At 35.4% G+C, this 22776-nt stretch overlaps 1 protein-coding gene across 8 annotated transcripts in view; it reads left to right on the forward strand.

Moving 5' to 3' along the window:
* The window catches only part of SETD2 (SET domain containing 2, histone lysine methyltransferase), a 125077-nt gene that overhangs the window by 45030 nt on the left and 57271 nt on the right, over positions 1–22776 (forward strand). For all 8 annotated transcript variants that reach the window (XR_011426923.1, XR_011426925.1, XR_011426924.1 and 5 more), the window contains 7 exons: positions 652–783; positions 3114–3242; positions 9308–9431; positions 10300–10377; positions 12506–12603; positions 14427–14553; positions 21923–22057. Coding sequence is in view for 5 of the 8 variants with exons in the window: in XM_023620547.2 (XP_023476315.2) it covers positions 652–783; positions 3114–3242; positions 9308–9431; positions 10300–10377; positions 12506–12603; positions 14427–14553; positions 21923–22057 (823 nt within the window). In the remaining 3 variants the exon portion in view is untranslated. The remainder of the gene's footprint in view (positions 1–651; positions 784–3113; positions 3243–9307; positions 9432–10299; positions 10378–12505; positions 12604–14426; positions 14554–21922; positions 22058–22776) is intronic.

The following is a 22776-nucleotide window of genomic DNA, read 5'->3' on the forward strand; positions in this document are numbered from 1 at the left end:
TCTGCATTGAGAAAGTTTAGCCCTCTGAAACCTTTACCTGATTATTATGTAATTATTATTTTTTTAATCATTCAGTTATCTTCTAAACAAGCTTTGTACAAATGTGATGTTACTGAAGGATTCTCTAAAAGGTTTGATTGAGTTAAACTCTTAATTAAAAACTCTTATTTTTTTTAGCAACTCCTTTTCTTCCTGAGCGTTGTATCTCAACAATTATTTGTTCATCTATGAGGACTGATTCTTAAGTTTAACTTTAATTAATCAGCTATGTCACTATTTGATATTCATGAGTTTTCCTTTTTTTTCTCCTGAGCCAAATATGACTATTAACACTTGAAATTGCTCAGAATTTGAGGCTTAGCTGACCTGGACTAGGAAATAAGGCCTGAGTCCAAAATAATAGGCTTGAACTTACCCCATTCTCCCATTTGCCAGAGCTAAAGTTGTCTCTCTTATCTGTTTGCAACACACTTCTTAGTGTTTTCAATCTCACAAATGCTAGTGATTAGATGTTTTCTTCCTTTTGAATGATTGATTTAACCAGAATTATTAAATTTGAAACTAATGAGATTTAGCACGTATTTCATTGTATATGTTGTATCATTGCCAGGAGATTTATTTAACCAATTTGTATAAAATTTTACCCAATAGAAAGAAGAATAAATCGCATCGGGATATTAAGCGAATGCAATGTGAATGTACACCTCTTTCTAAAGATGAAAGAGCTCAAGGTGAAATAGCATGTGGAGAAGATTGTCTTAATCGTCTCCTCATGATTGAGTGGTAAGTAAGTTAGAATGTTCTGCTTTTGCTTAACCATTCTATTAAATGTCTCTACATATTAAAAGGAATTATTAATGAAGAGTAAAACTTAACCTTGCTCCTTCTATCTGTTGTTGAATATTTATAAGCAATAAAATCTCCAAAATATAATAGGGTTTATAAGGAGACAAACTTCCCTTGCGTTGTGCATTAGATTATAGTGCATATTATAAGTGTTCTGTAAAATAGCCCTAATGCTAACACAGTAATATCAATTTTTATGCAGTCTCCTTTTATCTCTTGTAATGTTTGTGTCCTGAGAGGTAAGTGTTGGTATTTTTTAGCTTTTACTATAAAATGGGATAAAACGCTAACATTTAAAAAATGCATAAAGTAAAATGGCTTCCTTTCCCAAACCTCGATCCCTCCATTTGTAGTTTTTCCAGATAATTTTTATGCCTTTACCAACATAGGTAGGTGTTTCTTTTTTTTATGTATAGAAATGAAATCTTACTCTATGCACTTTTTTGAACTTTATTTCCCCTCACCCCACATGTACACCCTTCATTAAATATGTTTTGGAGACCTGTTCAGAACTACACATACAGACCTACCTAAATCTTTCCCTTGGCTTCATTATGTATTCTATTCATAGTTAACTAATAATTGTTAATCTTCTGTTGATAGACATTTGCTTCCTTATTTATTTATTTATTTAAAGATTGGCACCTGAGCTAACAACTGTTGCCAGTCATCTTTTTTTTTTTTTTTTCTGCTTTTTCTCCCAAAATCCCCCCAGTACATAGTTGTATATATTTTTTTTAGTTGTGGGTCCTTCTAGTTGTGGCATGTGGGATGCTGCCTCAGCGCGGCCTGACGAGCTGTGCCATGTCCACACCCAGGATCTGAACCAGCAAAACCCTGGGCTGTAACTTCTTGGCCAGGGGGCTGGCCCCTCCATATTTATTTTATAAACAGTAAACATCTTTACATTAAAAAATGTATGATAAATTTTTTTACCAATCTGATTGATGAAAAATTCTATACTTATTTTTAACATGGAAAGAATATTAAGGTGATTTGTAGTGTGGGTAACCTTATTTTTAGTGTTAATGAAATGTTTTCTTTCAAAGCTCAGTTTTTGGTTTTGTTCATGTTATAGTGTTAGAAAAATAAATCATATACTTCAAAATAGTGAAAAAGAGAAAGCATTTTTGGTATTCCTTTATCTAAACTAAAGGTAGAGATGACAGTACACCTGTAAAAAGAGGAGACATAAGAGCACTATTTCCCTAATTTGACGTTGTTGCCCTAGTCTCTGCATTCTGGCTTTTCCTGACAACCTTGCTAAACAGATATGAAATACAGAATTTCTTTCTTCATGTTATTCCCACACCCAGACTTTTCGTAGTTCTCAGGATTAAGTTCAAATTTAGCCTGGTATTCAGAGCCCTTCATAGTATGTCAACAACCTACCTTTCCATCTTTCAGCAGCCCACCTTTGTAATCAGTTATCCTTAGCTGTTTTATTCCGCTTTCCTCAAATAGGCCTTATTTCCTTTTTTTGCACACAGGCAGGCACTGTTGTTGTATCTTTTGTTTTCTTTATCTATCCATATCCTGTGTGTCATTAGAGATTCTGCTTTAATCCTGCTCCCTCATGAAATCTTTCTTTCACTATCTCACTCTAAAGTGAATCCTCCCTCCTTTGAGCATTTGTAAAAAGATTATTTACTACTGGTTTGGCAATAAATAGCAGTATATAAAAAATGATTGGTACCTTATTCAGTATTAAAAGTCTTTGCATCTATCAGTTTTGGAATATTAAGAATTCAGTGAATATTGGCTTTTATTATTTTTATTCTAGGATCCATGGGGGAGGAGCGTTTCAACTTGATATTGTATTTACTCTGAACCAAGGATATATTTAATGATGACTTTGGTTTCTCTTAAATGTAGATCAAGTAGATCAAATTAATGATGATTGGAATGGAATGTAAGAGAGGGTGCACTGATAGAGAGTTTAGCTCTGCAGAGTTGTAAGAGTACTGCAAGCTTACATGCAGCCTAGAAATGTATCCTAGACACCCAGGGAGTAGGTGATGACCAGATGACAAGGCTGTATTGTGAGTATCATCTGTTTAAGGAACAGTGTAGACACTCAGTTCTAAGGAATCCCTTCATGATGGAAAGAATTATCAAGGAAGGCTCACTTGAAGGTTTACCCACACATATGCTGATTATGCCATAAAGGTATATGGATATACGTAGTTACATAACACATTCTATCAAACGTGCTTTTGCTTCTTTTGCTGCTTTGAAGAATTAATTTTCTTCATTTCTCATTTCAGTTCTTCTCGGTGTCCAAATGGGGATTATTGTTCCAATAGACGGTTTCAGAGAAAACAGCATGCAGATGTGGAAGTCATACTCACAGAAAAGAAAGGCTGGGGCTTGAGAGCTGCCAAAGACCTTCCTTCGTAAGTTACATTTTAATCACCTTTCAGTTCGTTTTTGTGTTGAAGTTGGTTAGATATTTGCAGGAAAGTAATTTGTCATTATACTGGTGTTTAATAATGATGTGCGGAATAACCAGTTGGTCACTAGTTTATTTAAAAAAAACCACTTCTCTTAGAAAATCAAATCTTTTCTGTCTACATATATAAGAAGAGCATTTTGTCACTTTGGACATTTGGACTGAGCAGATCCTTCTTTGTCTGATAGTTGTGTTTCCTTTAATTCCAAGCAATTACCAAGTGTTTGCTGTAGACCCCAAATCCGTATGAAAATCTATGAAAAGGAGTTGGGACAGAATCTATTAGTTAGTATATATACAACTGAGTTGGGATAAGAGTAGAGGAGAGTATCTGAGGATACTGAGGTAGAGAATTAAAACATACTTGATAGATGCTCAGTAAACATTTGTTGAATGAATAAATGTTGCCCTCCACCCAACTCATGTAACTTTTTTATATATAATGCAATAAAAGGTTCACTTTATTTTCTATCATATTTGGTGTTTCCTTTAAACACTTTTTTTTATATATAGCATATTTAAGTATTCTTCTCTAAGTTGAGTGCCTTTTTCTTTAATGTTAAATATATACAGATTACATGTGTTTATAATTGAAAAAATTTTAAAAATAAGGAATAAAGGAAGAAAATAAAACATTTGCTGGATTCTAGTGACCCAAGCACAACTATTCTTTCAGCACCCTCTGAGCATATGGCCATACTGGGATGGCAATAGGGGCGAGGTGAGGGGTGTTAGCCTATTTATTGTGGGGATTCAAAGTAACCAGGTAACAAATGACCTAATAATCACCACCACCACCACCAGGTAATTTAGTTTTCTGGCAGGAATCTTCATGTATCTTTTGAAAGCCAAATTGTTCTGTTTTTCTTGTGAAAATAGGACATGATGTTTGTATCAGTCTACCCTTTTGGGAACAAACCAGAAAAAACATGTTTTATTATATAAAAAAAGTGGATAGTAGGAACCTCATCTATTTCCCTTCTCTGCAAAGTATATCAAAATATTTTGATGCATAACCATTTTTAAGTTGTTTCTTTGAAATATCTCAAAGGATTGTCTCATTGTGTTCCATATTCAATTCATTGGGATCCTTTGTAATTTTTTGAACAAATAATAGGCTAAGCTTTCTTTGAACACTGTTAACAACATTGAACTCAGTACTTCCCAGGGTTGTCCAGTGTGTTTCTAAAATCACTAACTCTGGTCTAGATGCAGGTTTTCAGGGATGCTTTCTTTTATTCTACCCAAGCCAGCCAGGCTTTTCTCCTTGAGAGTTTTTTGTCCCCCCCAAGAAACTCCAGTTTGGACATAGCCTCTCTTGCAGGGATGGTAGTGGATGATCTGTCTGGATACTGCCTCTTAGCAGAGTCTGCACTGAAACACGTAGCTTCAAACCTAGTATAAGTTCTTGTTATATGCAACAGAGACTCTTTGATGGCTCAGGAACCCATGTCTATTATGGGGAAGGAGATTGGGTAAAGGAGAATGTATGACTGGTTCAAATACCAGGTTAAAATTTCCTAAAGCTCGTTAGCTTTCCTCAGCTATTCACAAAGAACCCTGCTTTGGTAAAATACACTAGGACTTAAAATATTTCCATGTTTCCCACACCTTCTTACTTGTATAACTTTTCATATGCTGATGGTAATACCAATTTCATAAATTCGTAGTTCCAGACGATTTAGATGTTCACTGGTAGAGTATTTCCATTTAATAAGGACATATTGTCAGATATGCACAAGATGAGGAGGTATTTGGAGCTAAGCTGCTAGTTAGTGTTAAAGTACCATGGCAGACTCTACGAAAAAACCGTGCAAATCCCTACCAAAAGCATGTAGTTTTAGGCTGTAGGAATGGGATGCGGTGCTGTCTAGATTGACTTGATATTATTGGATACAAAATGGGGCTTTTAAAAACAATTGAGGTAAAAGTCACATGATACAATATTAATCATTTGAGTGAAAAATTCAGTGGCATTTAGTCCATTGACAATATTGTGCAGCTATCACCTCCGTCTAGTTTTAAAACATTTTCATCACCCTAAAAGGAAACCCTCTATTCATTAAGCAGAATTTCCCCATTGCCCCCTCCTTCTAGCCCCTGGCAGCCTCTAATTTGCTTTCTGTCTTTATGGATTTACATATTCTAAGTATTTCATATAAATGTGGCTTTTGTGTCTGACTTCTTTAACATAGCATTGTTTTTTGAGGTTTCACCTGCGTTATAGCATGTATCAACACTTTGTTACTTTTTGTGATTGATTAATATTTCCCTGTGGGGCTGTATACCACATTTTGTTTATCCATTCATCAGTTGATGGACATTTGGGCAGATGGGACTTTTTAAAAAGCCATTTTTTCCCCATAATATGTTATGAAAACATTGAAAGTTGAAAGAGTTGAACAGTTCACACTCATATAACCACTACTTAGGTTCTAAAGTTGTTGACATTTTGCTCTATTTGCTTTATTATATATTCTCCATCTGCCCATCTCTTTATCCATCCATCAGTCCATCTTTTTGATGAATTTTGAAGGCAGTTATGGACTACCTTTAACCTCTAAACCATGCATAGCTGTAGCCGTCTAGCTTTGCAGTGGTAGTGACAGTTTCTGCCCTCTTCCACCCTTCTACCTGCCACAGTGCAGCCCAGTTGCCTGCAACAGGCTTTAAAGAGTATGGTGAAGAGACTTGATTCAGTCTGAAGCAATTTCAGACTTAAAGAAATTTTGATTAACTAAGAATCATAAGAACCATTGCCTCTCCCTATCAAAGTTCCAAAAACATTTTTCACAGAAATAGAACAAAGAATCCTAAAATTTACGTGGAACAACAAAAGACCCCAAATAGCTAAAGGAATCCTGAGGAAAAGTACAAAGCTGGAGATAGCACACTCCCCAACTTCAAAATATACTGCAGAACTATAGTAACCAAAACAGCATGGTACTGGCACAAAAACACACACACAGATCAATGGAACAGAATCAAGAACCCAGAAATAAACCCACACATCTAGGGACAGGTAATTTTCGACAACAGAGCCAAGGGCATACAATGGAGAAAAGAGAGTCTCTTCAATAAATGGTGTTGGGAAAACTGGACAGTTACATGCAAAATAGTGAAAGTAGACCATTATCTTACACCATGCACAAAAATCAACTCAAAGTGGATTAAAGACTTGAATGTAAGACCTGAAACCATGAAACTTCTGGAAGAAAACATAGACAGCATGCTCTTTGACATCGGTCTTAGCAGCATATTTTCAAGTACCATGTCTGACGAGGCAAGGGAAACAAAAGAAAAAATAAACCAGTGGGACTACATCAAACTAAAAAGGTTCTGCACAGCAAAGGAAACCATCAACAAAATGAAAAGACAACATTAACACTTGGGAGAAGATATTTGCAAACCATATATTGGATAAGGGGTTAATATCCAAAATATACAAAGAACTCATACATCTCAACAACAACAAAACCAACAACCCAATTAAAAAATGGGCAAAAGACCTGAACAGAGATTTCTCCAAAGAAGATGGCCAACAAACGCATGAAAAGTTCAACATCATTAATTATCAGGGAAATGCAAACCAAAACTACAATGAGATATGACCTCACTCCAGTCGGAATGGCTCTGATTAACAAGACAGGAAACAATAAGTGTTGGGGAGCATGTGGAGAGAAGGGAACCCTCATACGCTGCTAATGGGAGTGCAGACTGGGGCAGCCACTATGGAAAACAGTAGGGAGTTTCCTCAGAAAATTAAGAATAGATCTACCATATGATCCAGCTATTACACTGCTGGGTATTTATCCAAAGATCTTGAAAACACAAGTGTGTAAAGATACATGCACCCCTGTGTTCATAGCAGCCTTACTCACAATAGCCAAGACTTGGAAGCAACCTAGGTAGCCATCAAAGGATGAATGGATAAAGATGTGGTATGTATACACAATGGAATACTACCCGGCCATTAGAAATGATGAAATCCAGCCATTTGTGACAACATGGATGGACCTTGAGGATATTATTCTAAGTGAAATAAGTCAGAGGGAGAAAGTCAAATACCATATAATCTCACTCATAAGTAAAAGATAAAAACAATGACAAACACATACACAGCAACAGCGATTGGGTTGGTGGTTACCAGAGGGGAAGGGGAGAGGGAGGATGGCGAAAGGGGTGATTAGGCACAACTGTGTGGTGATGGATTGTAGTTAGTCTTTGGGTGGTGAACACGATGTAGTCTACATAGAATTCAAAATATATTATGATGTACACCTGAAACTTATATAATGTTATAATCCAATGTTACTGCAATAAAAAAAAAAAAAAAAAAAGAAGGAAAACATAGGGGCCGGCCCAGTGGTGCAGCGGTTAAGTGTGCATGTTTCTCTTCGGTGGGCTGGGGTTCACTGGTTCGGATCCTGGGTGCAGACATGGCACCACTTGGCACATCATGCTGTGGTAGGCGTCCCAGGTATAAAGCAGAGGAAGATGGGCATGGATGTTAGCTCAAGGTGAGTCTTCCTCAGCGAAAAGTGGAGGATTGGCAGCAGTTAGCTCAGGGCTGATCTTCCTCAAAACAAAAACAAAAACAAAAACAAAACTCAAAACCATTGCCTCTGCCTTCAGGGGCTTTAGTCACTGCATGCCAGGCAGTTTGATGTTTCTCTGTTTTTTTTTTTTTTATATTGAGACAGAACTTTTCTAAGAAACCCAAATCTCATTTTATCTATCTAGTTTTACGGACTAATGCTTTCACATTGGCCTTATTGTAGTTTTTCGGAGAATGGTTGAAGGGTCTAGTGACTCTTTCTACATTTCCTGAATTATTGAGGACTTTAAGACAGTCTTCTCAGCTGCTTCATCAAGTCCAAACTGTTAGATCCATGGGTATTGGTGTATCCTTCAGACTACCTGATGGTGGGAAGTCTTTACTCTTGAGTGATTTAATGATTGGTCAGGTTCTGGTATTTAAGAACTTTTTCTAAATGAAGAAGTGATTTGAGAGCAATGTCATCAGAAGTGAATATTTTAGTGTAATAGAAGAAAGCATCTTGAGCCAGCCCTGATGGCCTAGTGGTTAAAATTTGGCATGGTCTGGTTTGGGAATCAGGGTTCAGTTCCCAGGCGTGAAACCACAGCACTTGTCTGTCAGCAGCCATGCTGTGGTGGTGGTTCACATAGAAAAAGAGGAAGATTGGCAATGGATGTTAGCTCACATGAATCTTCCACAGCAAACAAAAAAAGACTTCTAGGTAGTTCAAGTCCGAACTTGGGAGCAAAGCATAGAGAAGCATTTGTCCACGTGGAGGTAATACATGAGGTCATTGGTGAGAATCAGCTTTTATAGAATAAAGGGAGGGAGAAAAGACTGAGAATTTAATATCTTCAATAGGGAAGAAATAAGTAAGTAACCAAGGAAAGAACAAACAAGGGTGGAAGGTAACTGAAAGAAGCTAAAGAGAGATTAATCATAATTATTGATAAATGCTAGAGAAAACTTATAGAGAATGCAGTCAGAGGAAGATATATTTGACCTTTAACATCTTTAGAAACCTTTGAGAGTAAAAGCAGTAGAAGGGCTACTGTATTTGTTTAAGTAGCCTTCTTTTTCCCTAGGACATAAAGCCTCTTAATTTTTCAATGCCTCCCGATTTCTTCAAAGCTGTTTCTTAGCTATGAATCATAGTTTTCATAGTAAAGTAAACAACACTTGAAAGTTTGTTTTAACATCTAGTTAGAGCAAGATATGCATTTTGGTAATATGTATAAATTATAAAAGCTTCTTAGAATCAACATTCTTTGAAAAGTATTAGGAAGGAGAAAATTAACCTTGGTTAGGTGCTAGGTACTTTAGGTATTTTAGTTACATCTTGTGTAATACCAAATGCATCCACTTTGCCATATTTCTTTAAATTTATTATTTTTTACATCAATATGTGTGTTGTCCATATAGCTCCTAGGCAGAAAGTATTATTGTTTTTGTTTTTGTTTTTTTGCCAGGAACACGTTTGTCCTGGAATATTGTGGAGAGGTACTTGATCATAAAGAGTTTAAAGCCCGGGTAAAGGAGTATGCACGAAACAAAAACATCCACTACTATTTCATGGCCCTGAAGAATGACGAGGTGAGCAGCATGAATGTGTTGCACAAACTTGTGTATATAGTTTGTTTCTATTTGTTTACAAAAAGTATGGGAGAGGGAAGTATTTACCTATATATGTAAATATAGACACACGTGTCATATTACAAATCTTAAAAATTATTGATGACCCCCAAAGAGCTTTTGTTTACGTGGGTTATAATTATCAGTATTTATCATTTTAAAAATTAAAGCTGAGAATTGAAAAACATTTATTAAGCCATTTAAAAGTAACAATAAGTGTCAGTATATTGACATAAAGAACATGCTTTTATGAAAATTAAGCATTTTTAAAAAATTTTTTTTAGTGAGGAGTGCCATTGTTTTACATCTTTACAAATCTCTTTAATGTCTAGCCTAATAGAATTTAACTAGATTCTCATACCTGCCTCTACATTCAGTCTGGAAATGCAAATTCTAGGGACCTACCCCAGGATCTGCTGAGTCTAACTCTTGGGGTGGGCCCGGCTCTCCAGGGGATTCATATGTACTCTCAAGTTTAAGAGCTCAGCTCCTGCACTGTGGTATAGCATGCACTTAAAATGAAGTTTTATACACATGAAACGAGATTAGAATATAATAGAATATAAGAAGTAGCTAGAAGTAAATGGGAGAGACATTCATAAATATGGAGATAATTTTGCCTATAGATAAAATGTTCATAGTTAGTGGATCTTCCAGAGGAAGCAGTTGGATCTTTGTCACTTTGATGCGTAAAGTAGTATGAGAGAGTTCTTTAAAGGAAGGGAGGTCCAGGATGTGGGTCTTAACTTTGCCTAATGCTTTTCCTTTGCAAAATGCACATATATTTTAAGGTTTCATTTTTTAGTTCTTGAATTATCCTTTTCCCTAGATAATAGATGCCACTCAGAAAGGAAATTGCTCTCGTTTCATGAATCACAGCTGTGAACCAAACTGTGAGACTCAAAAAGTAAGTTGAGATAGACTTAAAGTTTGGGATATTTATTCAAGGTGGTTGTCTTGACCATTAATTTTAGATTCTATATCAAAGGTATCCATGAATTTTATTTTTTAGTCATTTTAATAATTTTTTCCTACGTTATTGTTAAAAACTTTATTTTGAAATAAATCTAGATTTATAAAATAATAAATACTGTGGAAATAGTACAGAGTGCCCATATACCATCCTTCTTCTAGCTTCCCCAGATGTTCACGTCGTATATAACCATAATACAACTGTCTCATTCGGGAACTATTATTTAACTATTAACTAGTCTGAAGACCTTTATTCAAATTTTGCCATCTGTCATTTTTCTGGTCTAGGATCCAATCCAGGAAATCCTGTTGCATTTAATTGTACGGTCTCTTTGCTTGTAAATTTTAGATATTATTTCAAAGGTGCCAAAATACAAAACTAAGTTTTAATTTTGCTGAAGTCCGTGTGTACTATTCAGATTTTTATCAGCTCTTATCCAGTGCCAAATTTGACTGTTTTAATAACATTTATAAGGGGCTGAATGGCCACAGATGAGAGAAACTATATAATTATATGTGGTGTATGTGTGGGTACACTCCTCCTCCTCAACAGAGCTAGGCTTTGAGTCTTGCTGATCTTTATGTCCCTGTGACTGGCACGTAGTTGACACCTGATGAATCCATCTGTTGAATTTGATCTAACAGTTTGAAATAATGATCTTAGAATCCTCTAATTTGTGTTTTGAGCTTAGATTTAAAAATATATATACATTAGAACATTGCTGCTTTTTTAAGTTAAGAAGGCTCTGGACCCACTCCCTAGAAAAAGATATATCAATGATTTCCTCTCATATTGAAATATTGCTTTTGACTCCAGGATACTTTTTGCCCTTTGATCTGTGATGTGGCTCTTCTATGAGCTGAGCCGTGTAATGAATAGGCGAACCCATTCTGGAATCATTTAACCTAAGTTCTGGTTCTAGTTTTACCTACAGCCTGTGACCACATGTCTAGCTGTGAGACTCCAACTAAACTGTGTCCCTTCAACTCTCTAAGTCTGTGTTTTTTCATCAGTAACATGTTCAGATGGTCTGGACAGGAGCTCTACAGTTGACTTACATCTTATGTGTTTTGGAACTACATGTGTATTTACCCTCATTTTATTTTTATTTTTACTTTTTCTCCCAAAGCCCCCCAGTACGTAGTTGTGTGTTTTTAGTTGTAAGTCCTTCTAGCTGTGGCATGTGGGGTGTCGCCTCAGTATGCCTTGACGAGCAGTGCCGTGTCCGCGCCCAGGATTTGAACTGGCAAAACCCTGGACTGCCGAAGCAGAGTGCGAGAACTTAACCACTTGGCCACGGGGCCGGCCCCCAAACCCTCATTTTAATTCTTGAGTCTTATGCATCTATTCTGATGTTTCCCTTCCCTTTCACTATACTCAGCCATATGACCTTGCTTCATGAAATTATACTTTTGGCATCATTGTTTCCCTGGTTCCATGCCCCATCTTATCTTAAAACATAGTTACTTTTAACAGAATATAAGGTAATATAAATTTTACCTGTGAGGGGCTGGCCCCGTGGCAGAGTGGTTAAGTTCGCGCGCTCCGCTGCAGGCGGCCCAGTGTTTCGTTGGTTCGAATCCTGGGCGCGGACATGGCACTGCTCATCAGACCACGCTGAGGCAGCGTCCCACATGCCACAACTAGAAGAACCCACAACGAAGAATACACACAACTATGTACCCGGGGGCTTTGGGGAGAAAAAGGAAAAAAAAAAAAATTTTACCTGTGATACTCAGTGACACCAAGCATTTCATATTTGCCTATTTTTAGTAAAGTGAATTTTTACTGTGTGGAAATGTGTTTTAAGATAAGTTAAAGTAGCAGTTACTTTTATTAGAGACAAATTATAGATGAAATTCAATCTGGTAGTTCATTAAATAAGAGTAACACTTAAGTACCTTGATTTATTTAAAGAAAAAACTTCCCCATTTGCTACTTGGGAAAGCCTTTGTCTAAAGAGGCACATGCATAATTAAGGCAGATGATGATGATCTTTTAAAAAAAACACTGAGAGATTAATCAGTTACTAATTTCTTTTCTTTTAAAAACAACATCTCAGTGGACTGTGAATGGACAACTGAGGGTTGGGTTTTTTACCACCAAACTGGTTCCTTCTGGCTCAGAGTTAACGTTTGACTATCAGTTCCAAAGATATGGGTGAGTATTGTTTCTATTCCGTATTGCTGCTTCTGATGGGGATATAGACTGTTCAGACACCACAGAGATATAAAACTTTGATGGGAATTACTAACAAGTTATATATACTGTCAGCTCTAGTGTACTGTTTCGGTTTTGTGTGTTTTTCCTACTATAAGACACTTCTGGCCTTTAAAGGATATTGTACAGAAACTACATAATTTTTCTCTGAACTTCATACTGTCTTATTTATATAATTATGTTTCTAGCATAATTTTTAAAACTTTTTTATGTAAATGTCAACTTTGTGTGTAAAGAGAATAGTATAATAAATCCCTGTGTATCCATTATTCTTCTATCAATGATCAATTCATAACTAATCTTACCTATACCATACTGTACTCTGAAAAGTAGTTTTGTTACCTTGTTCTTTCTACCAAAAACAATGAGTGATGCAGTAGCAATGAATGAATGTGGTTTTACAAAGCTCCACTAAAAGGAATAGGGCTCCTTGGAGACATGTGTGATTTCAAGTTTGAGACAGGAATTGAACATGATGATCCTGGATTATCTTGTCGTCTCAGAAAACCAATTATAAAAGATTAGGAGGGTTATGTCAGAGGGACTCAGAAACTAGCTTGAATTGGCTCTCACTTATCAAAAATGAGGAAGTTCTTATTAACACTTAAGCATCAATAAGGATAATAACTACAGTGGTTTGTATACATTGTGTAAAATGCATGAGTTTTAATGATACTTTAAAAATAAAACTACATTAGTTGTAGTTGAAGAGAACCAATTCACGATTTTGAAAACTAGTTTAAAAATTAAAAAAGGGAAAAAAATCAAGCCTTTATCCTGCCTTTCTCAAGTGAATTCTACTTCAAGTTAAACCAAATAGTTGGTGAGAGGAAGTTCTTTATAGAGGTTATTTCAGCTAATAAATGCAGTAGTAACCGTATCGCCGTTTTGCAACACCTCATGAACTAATGGATGTAGGCACTGGTTGGGTATCAGAGATGTGCAGACCAGGTTCAGTGTAGGGCTCCACATTTTTTCGCTTGTGTTTGTACTGTCCTCTTTGAAGGAAGGGAAACTGGAAATCAAACACTGTTTATGGTTCCCTGGTCTCTTTATTGAATAATTTATTTTTGTACCTCTGATTGCTGCTGTCATACACTACAACTATCAGTTTACTTTTGGAATAGTCCTTTATGTTTGCCTCAGGTAGCTCCGGTCACAGAGTAAATAAACAGCAGAGGTAGTTTGTACCCAGGCCTGTAGGCTTAGGCTTGTATTCTTTCCACCACTTTTCCTTGACTCCGTGGTTACATTTATTTAATAGTATATTTATTATTAGTGTTTCCTCTTATATGATAACTTTTAATAATCGTGTTTCCTTTTAAGTATCATGTACAAATAATGCATTTTATGTCTGTATATATCTTTTTATTTTAATATAGTTTGTTTGTTCTATGTGCCAGTGAAATGTTTACATATAAGTAATAGATGTTGAACTATTTAAGCAATTTTCTTTTTAGCCCGAATATGTATATGATCTATTTTCATACATTAGTAGGTACTCTCATAAAATGGAGAAATTGCTCATAGTTTCTTGACTGGTTTTGTCTAGTTAATAAAGGAAGATTGGAAAAAGAATGAATATTTTTTAAGAGCAATTTTCAAACATTTCCATTAGATCAGGTGTGTTGGAGTCTCTTAACATAATTGTATGTTTTTGTCTTTAGGCTGCATTGACATCTCTCTTGTATTTGTTATATTGTTGATATTTTTATATGGTTTACTTTCACATAACTGACATTTTTCCTATGCTCCTTGAACAGAAAAGAAGCTCAGAAATGTTTCTGTGGGTCAGCTAATTGCCGGGGTTACCTGGGAGGAGAGAACAGAGTCAGCATCAGAGCAGCAGGAGGGAAAATGAAGAAGGAACGTTCTCGTAAGAAGGATTCAGTAAGTGTTCCAACCTTCTTTCAGTTTTCACCATATACATTTTAAGAAGGGAGGTAGCTTCTCTGATTGAAGTTTGAAAAGTTAAACTACAGCCAGAGAAATTCAGGATCAGATGAGATAATCTAGAAAAGAAGTATGGTTGCTATTTTTATTCAGGTTCATAGAGCTTAAAATTGTGTACTGAGAACTTTGAAGTCATCTTGAAAACACATGGCCTAATGGTTTTTCAGAACCTGAAAGACTCCTAATCCTAAATGCAGATAAAATGTTTATTTGTTAGCTCACTTAAGTCTGATCTACATTCGTGATCTTTTAATATTGGTTTGTCTTTGTTTGGAACTCTAAAGTTTGCAAGTGTTCTTAAATTCTCTGAAAACCCTCTTTGAAGTGTAAGGGGAGTTTTGAGAGGTAACAGGCTACCCAAGAGTGAGAAAGGAATAGTCTCAGATGGTCTTTTTTGTTTAATATACCAGAACAGTAGTTGATTGCTTTTTTTCTCCCCCAGCTCACCTGAGTTACTACTGGAAGTGGGAAGTATCTTGTTACTGTAAAAGGGATTCTTAACTGGGACAAGGACTTCATTTTACTTTTTAAAATTCCCACTCCCTTTTCCTGAGGATCCCTTCGTCAGAGCAGTGTTTCTCAACCTCAGAACCACCTGGCAGGGTCCTTAGTGAAAATGCACATTTCTGGGCCTGTCCTCAGATTAGTGGAGGGCTACAAGAAGGGGCCCTGGTCAGGGGCGGGTAGGGAGGTATTACTCAGCAAATCTCATTGGGTTTCTTCTGCAGTTAGCTCATTCCTCAGCCTTTCAGGAACCAGTACTGTTAAGGATCATTAATGACAGCAATCTTACTGTTTAGATGAGGAAATAGACGACATACTGGGGGCAGGGGATAAATGTATAATGGTTAAAAGGTGATGTCAGTAAGCCCAGATTAATTGGAGAGAATTAATTATGGAAATAAGAATTCTATAAGAAGACATAGATAGCAAAAAGCATTGGAAAGGGCTATTTAAAAATCCAAAGAAGTGGCCAGCCTGGTGGCATAGTGGTTAAGTTTGTGTGCTCCGCTTAGTGGGCCTCCGGTTTGCTGGTTCAGGTCCCACACTGGACCTACACACCACTCATCAGGCCGTGCTGAGGCGGCATCCTACATACAAAATATGGAATGATTGACACGGATGTTAGCTCCAGAACAGTCTTATGCACACACCCACAAAATTCAAAAAAGGACAAAAAATGCAAAAAAGGAATGTTTGTAACAAATACCCATGTTTCTACCACCCAAGATGAACAATTGCTCTTTAGACTTTTATGTTTGCTTTAGATCTCTTTTTAGAGAGCTATATGGTGTAACTGTATGCTAAGTGCTCTTTTAAGCATTTGACATGTTAACTCATTTAATTCTCACAATAAGCCCTTAAATTAGGTACAAGAATTTCCCCTCTTTTACAGATGAGAACACAGAGTTGCAGAGAGGTTACAAGGTCACCCTAGGTTACAAGGTGGTGAAAATGAGCTAGTCTATATCTTGTCTTTGCTCTTAACCATTATGTTGGACTGCAGTCAAACTGTAGAGAGCAGTCCCATCCCCTCCCAACTCTAAGACAGCTGAAGTCGTAACAGCCAGTGTTGCTGCATTTTAAAATATATTGAGTTGTTTTGTGTAGAGTTTTAGAAAGGGTGTTATATATATGTATATTTCTGCAATTTGTTATTTTACTCTTATTTTAAAATTTGATCCATGTTGATTTATATAAAAACATATTTTTAACTGCTGTAAAGTTTTTCATCGTATAACAGTTAATTTTCATATATTCCTACTAATTCACACTTGTGTTTCCAACTTTTTGCTCTTATGTCACAGTTGATATCTTTGCATGTCTCTTCTGTACGTGTTTCTTTAAGATGTATCCATGGAAGTGGAGTCACTGGGTCATGGCCTATTAATTCGCCTTCTTGACTTGACTATTACAAGAAATTTTTCTTTAAATTCCATTGATTGCTTTTATTTTTCACTTTTATTTCATGTAATTGATAGTTTACCAGAACAGCCACAAAATAGTCATTAAACATGTTGACCTAAGCTAAAATTTCAATAAAAACTACCCTTTGGCTATTTCCTGTTTTCAAAACTTACAGAATAAATACATTTTTTAAAACTGCATTATTGGTAGGGAATGTCCTTGTAATTTGATGGCTTCTTGGGCAGTGTTATACTGCCATCATATCAATATCAGACGGCTCTCTACCTTCCTGATAAGATTCAAGAACAACCTCAAGGAACCAAGGTGTAGGAATTCCTTTTTCTTGTCTGCTTGTTTTTTATTCTGGCAATAGTGTGTTCATATCAGTATAGACCTTGGTATTATAGACTGAGTTAGATGTAACATGAATTCAGTCATTTAGTGGACTGAAGTCATGGTTTGCTCCAGAAGTGAGTTTGAAATTATTATGGAACAAAATATTTTGAATGAAACTTTGCCCAGGATGAATCTGGGTTCCTAGAAGGGTCTCATTTGCTATTGACTGTAATGGAGAGTTTAACTCTAGTTTAGTTTTACTTGAACTGTCTCCTACTTAAATTCCCTTCTGCATCCCTAGGTTCGGAATTCTGGTCAGGCATAGTTGAGTAGAATCACAGAAGTAGCACCTCTTGAATTCCTAAGAGTGAGTCTTGGGAATTCTTTTGGGTAGGGGATGTTATGGAGAGAACAAGATAACAGTAGTTTAAAATATAGTTTTGCATATTTTAACTATTAACAAGAATATGTTAATGGCACTGTAGTCTACATCCACTATATTAGCCCTTGATTGGCAAACTTTTTTTATTCCTTGCTCTTATGATTGCATCTGTTAAGTTTATCTCCTTAACAAAACTGTAAGCTCTTCCAGGACAGGTGATTGTCTTCTTTGGTTATGTCACAAACTAGGTACTTAATTAAATACTTAGTTGATGGAGGTATAAGTGTCTGCTATTATCTGATGTTATTTGTAGTTTGTAAAGTACAAGCAGGAAATAGTCTGAAACTTCCCTTAGTCTCTTTGTTTGACTTTGTGAAACAAATTAATGATGACTAATTTACACAATAAAGAGGGTAAAAAGCCATATAAGAGAGGAGTATTTGTGTTCAACACATAACAAGCAAGTACTAATGTCCAGAATATATAGAGAACTCCTACTAATTGATAAGAAAAAAACAGCTAACACAAAAAGAAAATAAATAGACAGCTTCCACGGACACTTCACTGATCCAAATAGCCAATAAACATATGGAAAGGTGTTCAACCTCATTAGTAATCAGGGAAGTACAAATTAAAACTACTATCAAATGTTGTTTACATCCTCACTAGAGTGATAAAAATTAAGTCTGATGGTACATAAGAACAACAGGAGATCTCATACACTGATGATGGAAGTATAAATGGATACAACCGCTTTTGAAAATACTTTGGCATTATTTACTAAAGGTGAATATACATATACTATATAAGCCGTGGTTGCATTCCTGAGTATATAACCAGAGAGAAACTAGTTACAATGTGCATCAGGAGTCAGAGCAGCATTGCTTGTATTAGAAAACGTACAAACCACTCAAATATCCATTAACATCAGTATGAATAAATTATAATGTAATCATATAATGAAAAAACTAGTCATGAAAATGAAGGAACTATGGCTGCATGCAACAACCTGGATGACTCCTAAAATGTAAGGTTGAATGAAAAAGAAGCATGAGGGGCCAGCCCAGTGGTGCAGCAATTAAGTTCACACATTTGCTTTGGTGGCTCGGGGTGTGCCGGTTCGGATCCCGGGTACAGACTTACGCACAGCTTAGCAAGCTATGCTGTGGCAGGTGTCCCACATATAAGAAAAAAATAGCGGAAGATGGGCACAGATGGTAGCTCCAGGCCGATCTTCATCAGCAAAAAGAGGATTGGCAGCAGATGTTAGCTCAGGGCTAATCTTCCTCAAAAAAAAAAAAAAGAAAAAGAAGCATGGTATAAAAGATTTTGTCCAGTGTGATTTTATTTCCATAAAGATAAAAAATAGAAAAAATTAAATTATAGTATTTAGGGATTTATGTATAGGTAGTAAACCTATTTAAAAAAATCAGAGAACTATTTCCTAAAAAGTAAGGAGACATTATCTCTAGAGCAGAGAAAAGGAGGTATTAGAATGAAGGGACACGTTGAACACTTCAGGAATGCTGGTATTGTTCCCTTTTTTTGTTTTCATCTGAGTGTTGGTTCCATGGGTATTGCTCACCTGTTTATGAAACGTATTTTTTTATTTATTAATTGTTTACATACTTTTTTGTATGCATACTATATTTTATCAGAAAGTATTAAAAATGGTGCTTAGACCCATTAAAGATGGTTCATAGTCAAAAAATACTAAAATATTAAAAAAGAAATAATTTCTTGGACTGATATAGTACCTAACAGGATAAATTTTTAAGTGCTGTAGAATTGTGTATATACATATAAATTTTCAATCATCAATAATTTATTAAAATACATCCTAATTCTTCTTATTATGTTATCTTTTAATTCCTTACCTTAAATCCTTTTTGGAAGGCGATGACCCATAAATGAAAAATAAATACTTTTAGTAAATGTGAATTAATGAAAGCAGTCAAACTCAATCATCCCCCTGCTCCCTCCTCCCTAGGTATCCTAAAAGTTATTAATTCCACAATTGATCATCTGCTTGAGTACGCAAAATTATGGAAGTTGTAGCATATCACTGCTGGCATTGTATTTATAAATCAGTACAAATCATTTAGCTTATCATTATAGTAGGAATGTTCAGAGATTGTTCACCTTCTGTATTTTGTTTGCAAAATTTTTTAATTTATATAGTCATGTGTTGCTTACAGACCAGAATACGTTTTGAGAAATGCATCGTTAGGCAATTTTATCATTGTACAAATGTCATAGAGGGCGCTTACACAAACCTAGGTTGTAGAGCCTATGACACACCTAGGCTATAGGGTACTAATCTTATGGGATTACTGTTGTATATGTGGTCCTTCGTTGACTGAAATGTCATTATGTGGTGCATAACTGTACTTCAATTTCTGCGTTTTTACTGTTTATTTCCTTAAGATAAGAATGCTACTTTTTTATATCCCAGTAGTGCCTTTTATAGAGTAATATCTATTCAATAAATGTTTATTGAATGAATGAAAGTAACTCAGTTTTGTCTCTGAGTTTTCTGTTATAGAATCATTACCTGCATAATTATGAAAAGAAAATAACCTCATCTCTTAGCCTAGTGAATATTTGCATCTCAAAACTGTCAAAAGCAAGATTCTGGCTGTTGCATTTGGTAGGGGGGTGGAATTTTAAAGCCTTGGTCTTTCCTATTGTAATCCTCTAGAATTTGGGACAGAAAGTTTTACATTCAGGATATGCAAGGAAAAAACATCTCTAAGGGAATTACCTGTCTTAGATTATGGTTTAACTGTAAATTAGCTTTTTTGTTGATGTGTTTGATCTATTCAAAACTTAAATTATACTGGAAATGAAAAAGAATGAGCCTCAATGTACATTTTAGAAGGAAAAAAATGAGTTTATTTATCTTCAACTTCTTGCAGGCAGCATTTCGTATATTCTTACTTATTTTTGTTCTTAACTATAATATGAATTTTGGGGTATAATATGAAATAGAAATGTTCAGTGCGGTGCCTAAAATTTTATAGCCATTTAAGTAACAGAAAATTCCTTTGAGATTCTTTTCTTTTAGATTTGCTTTTCTCTGATTTATTATCGGCTCATTCTAGACTTTTACCGTTTTGTGCCAAGTTGATTTAATACTATCTTTGTATCTCCTCTTCTTCAGTGTCTGTCTTGTCTAGATTTTGTTCTGTTATTGCCACACTAAGTATTCTCAAATTCGATTTTGATCATATTACTCCTTTACTTTGGGATTCAGTGACAGAGCTCTCTTGCTTAGTCACATCAGATCCAGGTTCTTTTATATTACATCTGAGATCTCATCTAAAACCAGCCTTCCTTTGATGGGATTTTCCTCAGTTCCTCACCATAGCTTATCCACTCCAGCCAGGCTGAGCTATGCACTATCATAATTGCCCATTTCCCTTTGTTCAAACTTTCCGCTCTGTTTTGCTCCCTCCCTCCCTCCTCTTGTCTCTGTCTTATGTCTTTCTAACCCTACTTCTGTGAATTCGCTTCTGGTGAGTCTCCTTCTAACCACTCCCTTCCTGCTTAGGCCTCGTAGGTTTTTTAACATTAACATTTATAATTAATGCTTCGATGTTCATTTTCATATGAATTAATTTCATCTCCCTAATAGTAAGTTCTGTGAGGGCATCTTTTATGACTGCTATAACTGGAAAACAACTTTCGGTGGGTTGGTTTTTTTTTTTTCTGCTCCCTATTATTTAAATGTAATATTTGAAACATCCAGAGAAAATATATTATAAAGCATAATTATAAAGTAAACCCTTGTGAGCACTTCTTTGCTTCCTTCTCCCTGCTTAGCCCATAGAGGATACCAGTGTTTCGAATTTTGTGTCTTATCTCCTTTGCCTTTTTAAAATCGATTTTTCTGATACGTATCTATAAAAAATTTATTTTTGAGGTACGTGAAAACAAATTTGTATAGCACTTAATCGTCCGGGACTTCTTTTTTCCATGTAACATTATGTTTGTAAGATTGATGAATGTTGTTGCACTTGGCTGCACTGATTTCCTTTCACTGTGGTTTAATATTCTATTGTATGAAAATACCAGTTTATCCAACCTGGCCGCAGACATTTGGGTTGTTGGCAGTTTTCTGCTATTCTGAATGGTTGCTCAATGAGCATTGTTATGATTCTCGGAGTACACATGTGTAGAAGTTTCTCTAGGGTTTATTCTTAAGTGTGCAATTGCTAGTGCATGGGGGATACAGATACTTTATTTTTCAAGCTAATGGTTTATTTTTTCCATCATGCTTTTCACCTGATATAATTTGTTCTTTGTCTCCCATATGGGCAGGTTTTTTTGTTTTGGTTCATTGTAGTGTCTTCAGCATTTAGAATTATACTTGGCATATAGTAAGTGCTTGGTAAATATTTGATGAGTGAATGAAATGCTTTTCAAATTTATCCTTTCATCAACAGTGTATGAATATTCCTTTTGATCCAAATCTTTGCCTAGACTTGATATTGTCAGACTTCTTAATTTTTTTCCAATCTAGTGAATGTAACATGGTTCTCACTGTGGTCTTAATTGCGTTTTTCTTATTGCTGGTGAGACTGAGCATCTTTTCAGGTTGTTTGATTCTTATATTAGTGGATTTTTTGTTATTGTCATTGTTGTTTTATAACCAGATATTTTTCTTTGCTGTGGTAGGTGGATGGAGAACTAGAAGCTCTGATGGAGAATGGTGAGGGTCTCTCTGATAAAAACCAGGTGCTCAGCTTATCCCGGCTGATGGTTAGAATCGAAACTTTGGAGCAGAAACTTACCTGTCTCAAGCTCATACAGGTGAACACTTTGATATTACTTTATTTTTTATTTCTGAATTTGAGGTGGGACATTTAAACTACAACCCGCAATGATGAATAGAGAAGGAATAATTCTGATGAGAAGAGTTACTCTTATTTTTAAAATGGATATGTGAATTCTACATGACTTTGAAAGCTTGTACTCTTAAAAATGGTTTAAGATTTCAGCATCATTTAATCTACTAGTAGATCTTGTTTGCTTTCTCTTTCTAGTCAAAGAACGTGTTGGGATTTTTTTGTGTAACATTTCATGACACTTGATATAATTTTTTTTCCCCTTGATTATTAGCATGCCAAGGCCGTTTTTACTACAGGATCTCAAAGCAAGAAATTTTAACAGTAATCTCATTTACTCTGTTTTATTAAGTATGCCACAAGTAGTTGGATAATAAATGGATGATTTTTTAAAAATAAATCTAAGGGGGAAAAAAGCCTTTTGAACAAGCATCTGAAAGAAAAAGAGAAGAAAAAAATGATTTAAATATTAATTTTTATAGTTTTAGCTTTTTCAGTAATAATGATTAATTTGTTTCTTAATTCTTCAGAATTGAATTTCATTGTAAATGACATATTAGTATTTATATATTTTCTACTTTAGTAAAGTCCAGGTTGGCTGGTTATATTTTAGGTATCAAAAAAGACTATAATATATTGCACTTTTGCTTTAAAGCATTTATTAGTTGTACACTTCTAGTTTGG

The sequence above is a fragment of the Equus caballus genome, chromosome 16 (genome assembly GCF_041296265.1).
Source record: "Equus caballus isolate H_3958 breed thoroughbred chromosome 16, TB-T2T, whole genome shotgun sequence".
NCBI lineage: Eukaryota > Metazoa > Chordata > Mammalia > Perissodactyla > Equidae > Equus > Equus caballus.